Source organism: Nerophis lumbriciformis, linkage group LG21, assembly GCF_033978685.3.
Source record: "Nerophis lumbriciformis linkage group LG21, RoL_Nlum_v2.1, whole genome shotgun sequence".
In the NCBI taxonomy this organism is placed as follows: domain Eukaryota; kingdom Metazoa; phylum Chordata; class Actinopteri; order Syngnathiformes; family Syngnathidae; genus Nerophis; species Nerophis lumbriciformis.
This window is the reverse complement of record NC_084568.2, coordinates 42,506,679-42,522,500: the sequence shown is the minus strand read 5'-3', so window position 1 is coordinate 42,522,500 and position 15,822 is coordinate 42,506,679. Positions and strand designations below refer to the sequence as shown.

The window sequence follows — 15,822 nt, the reverse complement described above, 5'->3', positions numbered from 1 at the left end:
GCATGATATCTTCCACTAGTATGGTCATGAAGATGATTGTAGGCATGTATCACTTCTAAAGACATAAAAGCTGAAAGAACTAGAAATATAAATGTGTTTAAATGCAGCCGTCTGGATAAAAGTGTTTCTATTGAAGCACTTTAATAAGCATGATATCCGAGAGATGTACGATCCATGGTGACATTAATAAGCATGATATCAGAGAGATGTATGATCCATGGTGATATTAGTGTGTGGAAAACATCTTCCATGATGGATGGGATCAAACGCTCCGTTTTCCGCCTGTCTGACGTTTGACTTGAAATTGTTGTGTTGCTGTCTTAAGTGCTCTTGCTGGATGGATCATCTCTGGATGACATTTGCTTTCTCCAACATGACCACTTTTCTTCCCCACGTCCCGTATGAACGCCCTCGTAGTCACCCAGCACACAACTACAACATGAAGTGACAACACCCAGCACACAACAACATGTATGTATGTATACATACACACATATATGTGTGTATGTACTGTATGTGTGTGTGTGTGTGTGTGCATACATACACACATATACACATACATACATACATATATATATATATGTATGTGTGGGAAAAAAATCACAAGACTATTTCATCTCTACAGGCCTGTTTCATGAGGGGGGGTACCCTCAATCATCAGGAGATTTTAATGGGAGCATTCGCATACCATGGTTTATATAGGGCACAGAGTGGGTGGGTACAGGCTGGCGTAGGGGCGTGGTGATTGGCTCATGTGTTACCTAGGAGGTGTTTCCGTCTGTGGCGGCATGCTGTTACAATTTCGCTGCGCTTGTTGAGGGATGACAGGTCTGGACGGTAAATAATAAACAGTTTCTCTTTCAAGCATAGGTTGCATCTTTTATTACCACTATTGTAAGGTGTGCTGGATGCAAGAATTTGCCATGTTATTGAATATTCAACATTATTGTCTTTGAGGTCCCAAATGTGTTTGCTGAGTTCTGTGGTATTCCGCAGGTTTTGGTTCCTGAAAGAAGCCTTGTGATTGTTCCATCTGGTTTTGAATTCTCCCTCGGTTAATCCTACATATGTGTCGGATGTGTTAATGTCCTTGCGTGTTACCTTAGATTGGTAGACAACTGATGTTTGTAAGCACCCCCCATTGAGAGGGCAATCAGGTTTCTTTTGACAGTTGCAACCTTTGTTGGTTTTGGAGTCGCTCTGTCCGGGGGCCGACGGCTCATTTGCAATTGTTTTGTTGTGGTTTGAGATGATTTGTCGTATATTGTTCATGCAGCTGTAGCTCAATTTGATGTTGTTCTTGTTGAATACTTTTCTTAGGGTGTTGTCTTTGGGAAAGTGTTTGTCAATCAGATTGAGGAATTTGTGTCCAATGTTCGTTGAGACGTTTTTGCTGTATGGGGGGTTGTACCAGATGATGTCGTTTCGTTTTCTGTTCTTTTTTGGCTGGTTTCCTGGCGTGGGTTCATAGGTGAGGGTGAAATTGTATCCGCTTTCATCAAGGGCTTTTTGGTACGGGGGGGTTGCTTGGTCAAATTCAGCTTTGCTAGATGACAGCATCGATAGCCTTTTATTGATTCCGGTAGGTATTCTTTTCGTGGTGGTGGGTGGGTGGTTGCTGTCATGGTGCACGTATTGGAGTGTTGTGTTGGGTTTGGTGAATGGTTGGTAGCTGTTATTTCTCAGGTTGAAAGTGACGTCAAGGAAGTTGACGGTTTGCTTGTTGGCTTCAATCGTGATCCGTAGGCCGTTCTCTTTGAAAATTTGGCATATGCGCTTCTTGGTATTCTCGCTGCTCCTTGGCGAGGCGCGACACACTGCCAGTCCGTCATCACGGTAAATACCAAGGTTCAGATTGAGGCTAGCGAGCTGGGAGAGGAGGAAACTCCCAACGAGTTCACACGTTTCTGCTCCGTCAAAAGTTCCCATAGTGACGTCAAATGTTATATATATATATATATATATATATATATACATACACACATATACACATATATATATATATATATATATATATACATATGTAACACACACACACACACACACATCAATATTACCATTGATGATGGTAATAATAATAATAATAATAATAATAATAATAATAATAATAATAATAATAATAACCCTAATGAGGATGAGCAGTATGTAAAATGGATGGATAACAAATGTTTGTATAATGTGTTGTATTAAACTACAAACAAAGCATAACTTCATTTCTGCATGATGATTTTCACAATAAAACACATTGCTATGAAGATGAAATGATGTACATACTGAACGCCTATATAACCTGATATTGATCGGTCAGTACATACTGAACGCCTATATAACCTGATATTGATCAGTCAGTACCTACTGAACGCCTATATAACCTGATATTGATCGGTCAGTACCTACTGAACGCCTATATAACCTGATATTGATCGGTCAGTACATACTGAACGCCTATATAACCTGATATTGATCGGTCAGTACCTACTGAACGCCTATATAACCTGATATTGATCGGTCAGTACCTACTGAACACCTATATAACCTGATATTGATCGGTCAGTACCTACTGAACGCCTAGATAACCTGATATTGATCAGTCAGTACCTACTGAACAATTATATAACCTGATATTGATCGGTCAGTACCTACTGACCGCCTATATAACCTGATATTGATCGGTCAGTACCTACTGAACGCCTAGATAACCTGATATTGATCAGTCAGTACCTACTGAACGATTATATAACCTGATATTGATCGGTCAGTACCTACTGACCGCCTATATAACCTGATATTGATCAGTCAGTACCTACTGAACGATTATATAACCTGATATTGATCGGTCAGTACCTACTGAACGCCTATAACCTGATGTTGATCAGTCAGTACCTACTGAACACCTATATAACCTGATATTGATTGGTCAGTACCTACTGAACGCCTATATAACCTGATATTGATCGGTCAGTACCTACTGAACGCCTATATAACCTGATAATGATTGGTCAGTACCTACTAAACGCCTATATAACCTGATATTGCTCGGTCAGTACCTACTGAACGCCTATATAACCTGATATTGATCGGTCAGTACCTACTGAACAATTATACAACCTGATATTGATCGGTCAGTACCTACTGAACGCCTATATAACCTGATATTGATCGGTCAGTACCTACTGAACGCCTATATAACCTGATATTGATCAGTCAGTACCTACTGAACACCTATATAACCTGATATTGATCGGTCAGTACCTACTGAACGCCTATATAACCTGATATTGATCGGTCAGTACCTACTGAACAATTATACAACCTGATATTGATCGGTCAGTACCTACTGAACGCCTATATAACCTGATATTGATCGGTCAGTACCTACTGAACGCCTATATAACCTGATATTGATCGGTCAGTACATACTGAACGCCTATATAACCTGATATTGATTGGTCAGTACCTACTGAACGCCTATATAACGTGATACTGATCGGTCAGTACCTACTGAACGCCTATATAACCTGATGTTGATCAGTCAGTACCTACTGAACGCCTATATAACCTGATATTGATCGGTCAGTACCTACTGAACGCCTCTGTAACCTGATATTGATCGGTCAGTACCTACTGAATGCCTATATAACCTGATATTGATCGGTTAGTACCTACTGACCGCCTATATAACCTGATATTGATCGGTCAGTACCTACTGAACGCCTATGTAACCTGATATTGATCGGTCAGTACCTACTGAACAATTATACAACCTGATATTGATCGGTCAGTACATACTGAACGCCTATATAACCTGATATTGATCGGTCAGTACATACTGAACGCCTATATAACCTGATATTGATCGGTCAGTACATACTGAACGCCTATATAACCTGATATTGATGGATTATTACCTTTGTGCCTCGCAGCCAGGATGTCCACCTGAGAGGACCAGACTCCAGTCTTCATCAGTCTTAGTCCAGGGACTCGCCTGCTGGGATGTCCCAGGCGACAGGAACCAGGATCAGCCAGAACCACCCTGGCACATTCTGCCATCAGCCTGAGTCCATGGAGGAGTGGGGACAGTCCTGGTAAACCAAGAGTCGTTTCAGTTTTACTTAAGACGGAACCTGAATCCTCCACAAGGAACAGGAAGTTCTGGATCTCAGGAACACACAGGATGACTACACACACTTTTCAATGGAAGACTCTAGAATCTTTCAACAAAAGGTCAACTTGGATCCACTTTAGAATAGTTGGGAGAAAATGTCTTATTGGTCATTGAATCTCTCCAGGTCACTACTGTGTGTGAGTGACAGGAAGAAAAGCTCTGACTTGCTTGAGAAGTCCCCACCTGTTGTAAAGTAACAAGTGAGAAAGGTAAGAGAAGTAAAAAGACAGGTAAGAGATTTTAAAAGTAAGAATTGTTAAAAGGAACAAAAGTAAAAAGAAATTTAACAAGATTAAAAAGAAAGACAAGGTAACAAAAGTACAGTTGAGGGTAAACGTAAAAAATTGGATACATAAAAAGTAAGAAAGGTAGGAAAAATAAGTAAGGAATTTAACAAAAGTAATAAGTAAGCAAAGTAACATAAGTAAAAAGTAGGAAAGGTAAAAAAAAAACAGGTAAGAAATGTAAAAAAAGTAACAAATGTCAAAAGTAACAAAAGTAAAAAGAAATTTAACAGGTAAGAACAGGTAACAAAAGTCAAATTGAAGGTAAATGTAAAAGGGTAAAAGTAAGACATATAAAAAGAAAGGTAAGAAATGTAAAAAGTAAGGAATTTAACAAAAGTAAAAAGTAAGAAAGGTAACATAAGTAAAACAAACAAAAGGTAAGACATGTCAAAAGAAAAGTAAGAAATTTAAAAATTAACAAAAAGTAAAAAGTAAGACAAGGTAAAAAGTACAAAAGTAAGAAAGGTAAAAGTAAAAAAGGTAAAAAAAAATAAAAAAAAAAAAGGTAAGAAAAGTAAAAAAAAAAAAGAAAGGTAAGAAATGTAAAAAGTAACAAAAGTAAAAAGAAATTTTAACAGAACTAAAAAGTAAGAACAGGTAAATGTAAAAATAAGATATATAAAAAGTAAGGTAAGGAATTTAACAAAAGTAAAAAGTAAGCAAGGTAATATAAGTAAAAAGTAAGAAAGGTAACATAAGTAAAACAAACAAAAGGTAAGGCATGTAAAAAAAAAAGGTAAAAATGTAAAGGTAACAAGTACAAAGTAAGACAAGGTAAAAGTAAAAAAGGTAAGAAAAGTAAAAAAATAAGAAAGGTAAGAAATATAAAAAGTAAGAAAGGTGAGAAAAGCTCAGAGCTGTCAAAAGTGATGAGTAGTGAAGGAAACTAATGTAAGAAGTACACTCATTTATTCATTGTGGATGAAAGCCTTCAGGTGAGACACGGTGAGGAGTGGGAGTGACACTAATGTCCACTAATGACACTAATGTCCACTAATGAGTGACACTCTTAATAAATGTCTGACATTTGACACACAACTGACAAATAAACGTAAGATGACAGTTAAAAAGGTAGCATCAATGTTGTTTCATGTATTACAACAACTACTTGCACACATATAATATATATATATATATATATATATTTTTTTTTCTTTTTTTTCTTTTTGGTTTCTAACTTGAGTGCGTGAAAATTATTTTTTCCAAGCTTTGACTTTTTTGTAAACAATTATACTTTTATGGCTATTGTCTAATTCGTAAATGAGCATAATTACTGTATGCAAATCATGTTTCATATGTGGTCCATGTATAAAAATACATACAAATATAAAATGACAAACTAAATGTGATTAATCACAATAGATTTCCATTTGTTGTTTTTTTCATTTTATTTGTATTGACATCCAGCATCAGACATTCCTATCCATGACATCATATTCACATACATCATACATCTGTTGTCTGTCCTAAATGTCAACATATATTGTTTTTGTTTATATCCCAACCATACCACCCCCCACATCCCAAAAAGAAACAGCAGAAAAACAAAATAGTATTTGCAAATACATAAAATAAATAATAGATTTCCATTTGTTATTATTCCAATCCTGTTGCATTTATTTTATGTATTTATTTGCTTCACTTTTATATATCTGCTATTGTTCATTCAATTGTTTCCTCTTTTTGTATATTTCCTCCTTTAATTGAGCTACCAATTGTCTAAATATATTACTACATATTATAGTACAAATATATAAATATACAGCAGACATTTTACAAAAACATAAAAAAAAGATAAAGACTAATAAAAGGTTTAAACACCTTTGTTGTCATGAATGTCAACGTGTGACGTAACAACCTGGGCACCACTGCACGTGGACTCTATCTAGTGGTCATATTGAGAATTGCAATTGTTTTCTTTCAATAAGTAAAAACGTTCAATACTTATATAAAATAAAACATGTATGAAAGTGTTCTACAAATACACATGCAGTCTGTTTTATGTCATAGTATTGTTCAACTCCTGACAAAATACAAGCCAATGATCATTTTGTGCTTTAATTCTTTTACATAGTTTTTTCTAAAAAAAAAAAAAAAAAAAAAAAAATGTCACAACTTTTTCATGTATAAAAATGCCACATAAAATATTTTATTCTTGTAGCATTGTGACATTTCCGAACACAAAAACCTTTTCTATACCTTTATGACTTTTTTTCTAATTGTCAGTTTTAGTTATGTAATATTACAACTTCCTTCTCATAATATAATGACATTAAATGTGCTCTTTGTGACAGTACCAATTATTATTATATAATATAACTAGTAACCATTTTATATTGTAACTACTGTATTATATTAATTACGAATTATTAATGTAATTGATATTATATACAATTCAATAATATTACTATTTATATACTGTACTATTATTATTGAATGATACTAATTGTATTAAAGTTGTATATTTGTTGTAGATGTCAATATTTCTAATTATATAATATTACTAATAACCATTTTATATTATAACTACTGTACTATATTATTAATTACGAATTATTAAAGTAATTGATATTATATACAATTAAATATTACTATTTTTATAATATTGAATGATACTAATAAATTGTATTAAAGTTATATTTGTTGTAGATGTCAATATTTCTATATATACAATATTACTAAGAACTATTTTATATTGTAACTACTGTATTATTTTATTAATTACAAATTATTAATTTAATTGATATTTTTAAAAATTCGATATTATTACTATTTATATACTATTGAATGATACTAATTGTATTAAAGTTGTACATTTGTTGTAGATGTCAATATTTCTAATTATATAATATTACTAATAACCATTTTGTATTGCAACTACTGTATCATATTATAAATTACAAATGATTAATGTAATTGATATATCAAATGCAATAATATTACTATTTATATACTATTATTATTGAATGATACTAATAAATTGTATTATTAAATTGTATTAAAATTATATATTGTTGTCAATACTTCTAATTATATAATATTACTAATAACCATTTTAGATTGTACCTACTGTACAATATTATTAATTACGAATTATTAATGTAATTGATACTATAAAAAACTCAATATTACTATTTTATATACAATTATTATTGAATGATACTAATACATTGTATTAAAGTTATATATTTGTTGTCAATATTTCCAATTATATAATATTACTAGTAACCATTTTATATTGTAACTACTGTATTATATTTAATTATGAATTAATGTAATTGATATTATATAAAATTCAATAATATTACTATTTATATACTATTATTGAATGATACTAATTATACTATTAAATTGTATTAGTTATTTGTTGTAGATGTCAATATTTCTAATTATGTAATATTACTAATAACCATTTTATATTGCAATTACTGTATATTATTAATTACGAATTATTAATGTAATTGATATTATATAAAATTCAATAATATTACTATTTATATACTATTATTGAATGATATTAATTGTATCATTAAATTGTATTAAAGTTATATATTTGTTGTCGATGTCAATATTTCTAATTATATAATATTACTAATAACCATTTTATATTGTAACTACTGTATTATTTTATTAATTACAAATTATTAATTTAATTGATATTTTAAAAAATTCGATATTATTACTATTTATATACTATTGAATGATACTAATTGTATTAAAGTTGTACATTTGTTGTAGATGTCAATATTTCTAATTATATAATATTACTAATAACCATTTTGTATTGTAACTACTGTATCATATTATAAATTACAAATGATTAATGTAATTGATATATCAAATGCAATAATATTACTATTTATATACTATTATTATTGAATGATACTAATAAATTGTATTAAAATGATATATTGTTGTAGATGTCAATATTTCTAATTATATAATATTACTAACCATTTTATATTGTACCTACTGTATTATATTATTAATTACGAATTATTAATGTAATTGATACTATATAAAACTCATTACTATTTTATATACAATTATTGAATGATACTAATACATTGTATTATTATTAAATTGTATTAAAGTTATATATTTGTTGATGTCAATATTTCCAATTATATAATATTACTAATAACCATTTTATATCGTAACTACTGTATTATATTTAATTATGAATTATTAATGTAATTGATATTATATACAATTCAATAATATTACTATTTATATACTATTATTGAATGATACTAATTATATTATTAAATTGTATTAAAAGTTATTTGTTGTAGATGTCAATATTTATAATTATATATTACTAATAACCATTTTATATTGTAACTACTGTATTATATTATTAATTACGAATTATTAATGTAATTGACACTATATCAAATTCAATAATATTACTAGTTATATACTATTATTATTGAATGATACTAATTGCATTATTATTAAATTACATTAGTTATATATTTGTTGTATATGTCAATATTTGTAATTATATAATATTACTAATAACCATTTTATATTGTAACTACTGTATTATATAATTAATTACGAATTATTAATGTAATTGATGTTGTATAAAAATTCAATAATATTACTATTTATATACTTTTATTGAATGATACTAATTATATTATTAAATTGTATTAAAGTTATTTGTTGTAGAGGTCAATATTTCTAATTATATAATATTACTAATAACCATTTTATATTGCAATTATTGTATATTATTAATTACGAATTATTAATGTAATTGATATTATATAAAATTCAATATTACTATTTATATACCATTATTGAATGATATTAATTGTATCATTAAATTGTATTAAAGTTATATATTTGTTGTAGATGTCAATATTTCTAATTATATAACATTACTAATAACCATTTTATATTGTAACTACTGTATTATATTATTAATTACGAATTATTAATGTAATTGACACTATATCAAATTCAATAATATTACTATTTATATACTATTATTATTGAATGATACTAATTGCATTATTATTCAATTACATTAGTTATATATTTGTTGTATATGTCAATATTTGTAATTATATAATATTACTAATAACCATTTTATATTGTAACTACTGTATTATATTATTAATGTAATTGATGTTGTATAAAAATTCAATAATATTACTATTTATATACTATTATTGAATGATACTAATAAATTGTATTAATAAATAATATTAAAGTTATATATTATGTGTTGTAGATGACAATATTTCTAATAATACTAATTTTATATTATTTGTTGTAGAGGTCAATATTTCTAATTATATAATATTACTAATAACCATTTTATATTGCAATTACTGTATATTATTAATTACGAATTATTAATGTAATTGATATTATATAAAATTCAATAATATTACTATTTATATACCATTATTGAATGATATTAATTGTATCATTAAATTGTATTAAAGTTATATATTTGTTGTAGATGTCAATATTTCTAATTATATAATATTACTAATAACCATTTTATATTGTAACTACTGTATTATATTATTAATTACGAATTATTAATGTAATTGACACTATATCAAATTCAATAATATTACTATTGAATGATACTAATTGCATTATTATTAAATTGCATTAGTTATGTATTTGTTGTATATGTCAATATTTGTAATTATATATTACTACTAATAACCATTTTATATTGTAACTACTGTATTATATTATTAATTACGAATTATTAATGTAATTGTATAAAAATTCAATAATATTACTATTTATATACTATTATTGAATGATACTAATAAATTGTATTAATAAATAATATTAAAGTTATATATTATGTGTTGTAGATGACAATATTTCTAATACTAATTTTATATTATTTGTTGTAGAGGTCAATATTTCTAATTATATAATATCACTAATAACCATTTTATATTGCAATTACTGTATATTATTAATTACGAATTATTAATGTAATTGATATTATATAAAATTCAATAATATTACTATTTATATACCATTATTGAATGATATTAATTGTATCATTAAATGGTATTAAAGTTATATATTTGTTGTAGATGTCAATATTTCTAATTATATAACATTACTAATAACCATTTTATATTGTAACTACTGTATTATATTATTAATTACGAATTATTAATGTAATTGACACTATATCAAATTCAATAATATTACTATTTATATACTATTATTATTGAATGATACTAATTGCATTATTATTAAATTACATTAGTTATATATTTGTTGTATATGTCAATATTTGTAATTATATAATATTACTAATAACCATTTTATATTGTAACTACTGTATTATATTATTAATGTAATTGATGTTGTATAAAAATTCAATAATATTACTATTTATATACTATTATTGAATGATACTAATAAATTGTATTAATAAATAATATTAAAGTTATATATTATGTGTTGTAGATGACAATATTTCTAATAATACTAATTTTATATTATTTGTTGTAGAGGTCAATATTTCTAATTATATAATATTACTAATAACCATTGTATATTGCAATTACTGTATATTATTAATTACGAATTATTAATGTAATTGATATTATATAAAATTCAATAATATTACTATTTATATACCATTATTGAATGATATTAATTGTATCATTAAATTGTATTAAAGTTATATATTTGTTGTAGATGTCAATATTTCTAATTATATAACATTACTAATAACCATTTTATATTGTAACTACTGTATTATATTATTAATTACGAATTATTAATGTAATTGACACTATATCAAATTCAATAATATTACTATTGAATGATACTAATTGCATTATTATTAAATTGCATTAGTTATGTATTTGTTGTATATGTCAATATTTGTAATTATATGTTACTACTAATAACCATTTTATATTGTAACTACTGTATTATATTATTAATTACGAATTATTAATGTAATTGTATAAAAATTCAATAATATTACTATTTATATACTATTATTGAATGATACTAATAAATTGTATTAATAAATAATATTAAAGTTATATATTATGTGTTGTAGATGACAATATTTCTAATACTAATTTTATATTATTTGTTGTAGAGGTCAATATTTCTAATTATATAATATTACTAATAACCATTTTATATTGCAATTACTGTATATTATTAATTACGAATTATTAATGTAATTGATATTATATAAAATTCAATATTACTATGTATATACTATTATTGAATGATATTAATTGTATCATTAAATGGTATTAAAGTTATATATTTGTTGTAGATGTCAATATTTCTAATTATATAACATTACTAATAACCATTTTATATTGTAACTACTGTATTATATTATTAATTACGAATTATTAATGTAATTGACACTATATCAAATTCAATATTACTATTGAATGATACTAATTGCATTATTAAATTGTATTAGTTATATATTTGTTGTAGATGTCAATATTTGTAATTATATAATATTACTAATAACCATTTTATATTGTAACTACTGTATTATATTATTAATTACGAATTATTAATGTAATTGATGTTGTATAAAAATTCAATAATATTACTATTTATATACTATTATTGAATTATACTAATAAATTGTATTATTAAATAATAATATTAAAGTTATATATTATGTGTTGTAGATGACAATATTTCTAATAATACTAATTTTATATTATTTTTTGTAGAGGTCAATATTTCTAATTATATAATATTACTAATAACCATTTTATATTACAATTACTGTATATTATTAATTACGAATTATTAATGTAATTGATATTATATAAAATTCAATAATATTACTATTTATATACCATTATTGAATGATATTAATTGTATCATTAAATTGTATTAAAGTTATATATTTGTTGTAGATGTCAATATTTCTAATTATATAACATTACTAATAACCATTTTATATTGTAACTACTGTATTATATTATTAATTACGAATTATTAATGTAATTGACACTATATCAAATTCAATAATATTACTATTTATATACTATTATTATTGAATGATACTAATTGCATTATTATTCAATTACATTAGTTATATATATTTGTTGTATATGTCAATATTTGTAATTATATAATATTACTAATAACCATTTTATATTGTAACTACTGTATTATATTATTAATTACGAATTATTAATGTAATTGATGTTGTATAAAAATTCAATAATATTACTATTTATATACTATTATTGAATGATACTAATAAATTGTATTAATAAATAATATTAAAGTTATATATTATGTGTTGTAGATGACAATATTTCTAATAATACTAATTTTATATTATTTGTTGTAGAGGTCAATATTTCTAATTATATAATATTACTAATAACCATTTTATATTGCAATTACTGTATATTATTAATTACGAATTATTAATGTAATTGATATTATATAAAATTCAATAATATTACTATTTATATACCATTATTGAATGATATTAATTGTATCATTAAATTGTATTAAAGTTATATATTTGTTGTAGATGTCAATATTTCTAATTATATAATATTACTAATAACCATTTTATATTGTAACTACTGTATTATATTATTAATTACGAATTATTAATGTAATTGACACTATATCAAATTCAATAATATTACTATTGAATGATACTAATTGCATTATTATTAAATTGCATTAGTTATGTATTTGTTGTATATGTCAATATTTGTAATTATATGTTACTACTAATAACCATTTTATATTGTAACTACTGTATTATATTATTAATTACGAATTATTAATGTAATTGTATAAAAATTCAATAATATTACTATTTATATACTATTATTGAATGATACTAACAAATTGTATTAATAAATAATATTAAAGTTATATATTATGTGTTGTAGATGACAATATTTCTAATACTAATTTTATATTACTATAATGATTGCTAGTATATTGATTATTATAATACAACAATATTAATTGTTTTATAGAACACCACCAATAAAAAATAATTATGTTATTGTGTATATTAGGTATAACTATGATACTATTATAATTATTACACAATTATACGACGCAATTATTATAATGTTCATAATAATTTTAATGAATTATTATAAATAATTATTATTACACAATTAGTTTGGTAATGCAAAAATGAATATTTGAAAGCAGGCTTTGGACAAATTTAAAGTAGCATTCAAATGCATATTTGCATTGAAATAAGAGTGGCCATGCAAATAATAAACAGTCCGCCATAGTGGGACTGGCGGTGGGCGGGGCTACGTTGCCATGACAATGACGTCAACGTTGGTGTCGAGTAACCAAAGGTCAAAATAAAGGCAAGTGAATGAAGATAGAAAAACAACAGGTTGCTCCAAACTGAGCTCGGTATGATTGTCAAAAAGTGACTTTTTCCCCCCAAACAGATCGCTGTCGGACGGACGTCGACGCGGCGGAAAGATGACTTTAATCGGCGGTCAGGACGTCAAACAGCAGAAGGTTAGCTAGCATTAGCATTAGCTTGTGTAGCCTAGCGAGCTAACACTTTTCTCTTCTTTTTTTCATGGCCAGTTTTGGCTTCATAAAGTTACTTTGACGACTTCCGCTGCCGCGCTGGACGGCTTTCCAGGAGCCCACGTCGTCCAAACGGCGAGTACGACTCGTACGCGAGCCTTTTAAAAGTGTTTCTTGTTGACTTTTAGGCAGCACGCTGGCCTTTCATCAAGTGTGCAACTTTACATCCAGCCATTTTCTACCGCTTGTCCCTTTCAACACGACGCTCTTATTCATCCACGTCACCTTACTTTTGCCACGCAAACAAAAACCATTCAAGCCCAAAAATGTAAACACGCAGAGGTCACGTGAGCACCGCCGCAAGGTGACGACAAAAATATGACCTTTGTATTACTTTTTTTTTTTTTTAAAGACTGAGTTACCTTTTGTGTCGTCATCGAAACTCCGAGAAAGTGAAGGTTTCATTCGTTTATGGAAGTATACACCTGCACAGGTGCGACATGCGTGCACTAATACACCTGCACAGGTGCGACATGCATGCACTAATACACCTGCACAGGTGCGACATGCATGCACTAATACACCTGCACAGGTGCGACATGCGTGCACTAATACACCTGCACAGGTGCGACATGCGTGCACTAATACACCTGCACAGGTGTGACATGCCATCGCATCATTTAAATACACTAACGAGTATTATTAAACCACGTTGGAAAGAAACATTGAAAAGTTGAAATATTTCACAAAAATAATATGAAAATGTTATTTTAATACTCTTTGCTAGCGTTAATAAGTATTATTGGGCCATTATGTAAAGAAATAAACAAAACTTATGTTAAGTAGACAAGAATTCTTATGTTTCACAAAAAATAATTTCAAAATGTTACAAGAAAAATTTGGAATATTTCACAAAAATAATGTGAAAATGTTATTTAAATACTCTTTTGCTCGCATTAATAAGTATTATTGGGCCATGATGTAAAGAAACAAACAAAAAATAATTTGAGAAGTAGACAAGAAAAGTTATATTTCGCAAAAATAATATCAAAATGTTACAAGAAAAAGTTGTAATATTTCACAAAAATATATTTTAATACTTTTTGCTCACACTAATAAGTATTATTGGGCCATGATGTAAAGAAAGAAACAAAAAAAATACTGTAAGTAGACAAGAAAAGTTATATTTCACAAAAATAATATCAAAATGTTACAATAAAAAGTTGGAATAGTTCACAAAAATATATTTTAATACTCTTTGCTCGGACTAATAAGTATTATTGGGCCATGATGTAAAGAAAGAAACAAAAGAATACTGTAAGTAGACAAGAAAAGGTATATTTCACAAAAATAATATCAAAATGTTACAAGAAAAAGTTGGAATATTTCACAAAAATGTCAAAATTATATTTAAATACTCTTTGTTCGCACTAATAAGTATTATTGGGCCATGATGTAAAGAAACAAACAAAAAATACTGTGAGAAGTAGACAAAAAGTTATATCTCACAAAAATAATATCAAAATGTTACAAGAAAAAGTTAGAATATTTCACAAAAATAATGTCAAAATTATATTTAAATACTTTTTGCTCGCACTAATAAGTATTATTGGGCCATGATGTAAAGAAACAAACAAAAGATACTGTGAGAAATATGACCTTTGTATTACTTTTTTTTTTTTTTTAAAAGACTGCGTTACCTTTTGTGTCGTCATCGAAACTCTCAGTAGAAAGTGAAGGTTTCATTCGCTTATGGAAGTATACACCTGCACAGGTGCGACATGCATGCACTAATACACCTGCACAGGTGCGACATGCATGCACTAATACACCTGCACA

The 15,822-nt window shown here is 26.9% G+C and overlaps 1 protein-coding gene across 1 annotated transcript in view; it reads right to left on the bottom strand.

The window, feature by feature from the left end:
- LOC133620790 (KH domain-containing, RNA-binding, signal transduction-associated protein 3-like) overlaps window positions 1-15,822 on the bottom strand; it is a 309,759-nt gene extending 293,937 nt beyond the window's left edge. The window contains exons 1-2 of the mRNA XM_072915615.1: window positions 15,684-15,822; window positions 3,909-4,082 (exon numbers count right to left, since the gene is read on the bottom strand). Of these exons, the coding sequence (XP_072771716.1) occupies window positions 3,909-4,082; window positions 15,684-15,729 (220 nt within the window). The 5' untranslated portion in view covers window positions 15,730-15,822. The remainder of the gene's footprint in view (window positions 1-3,908; window positions 4,083-15,683) is intronic.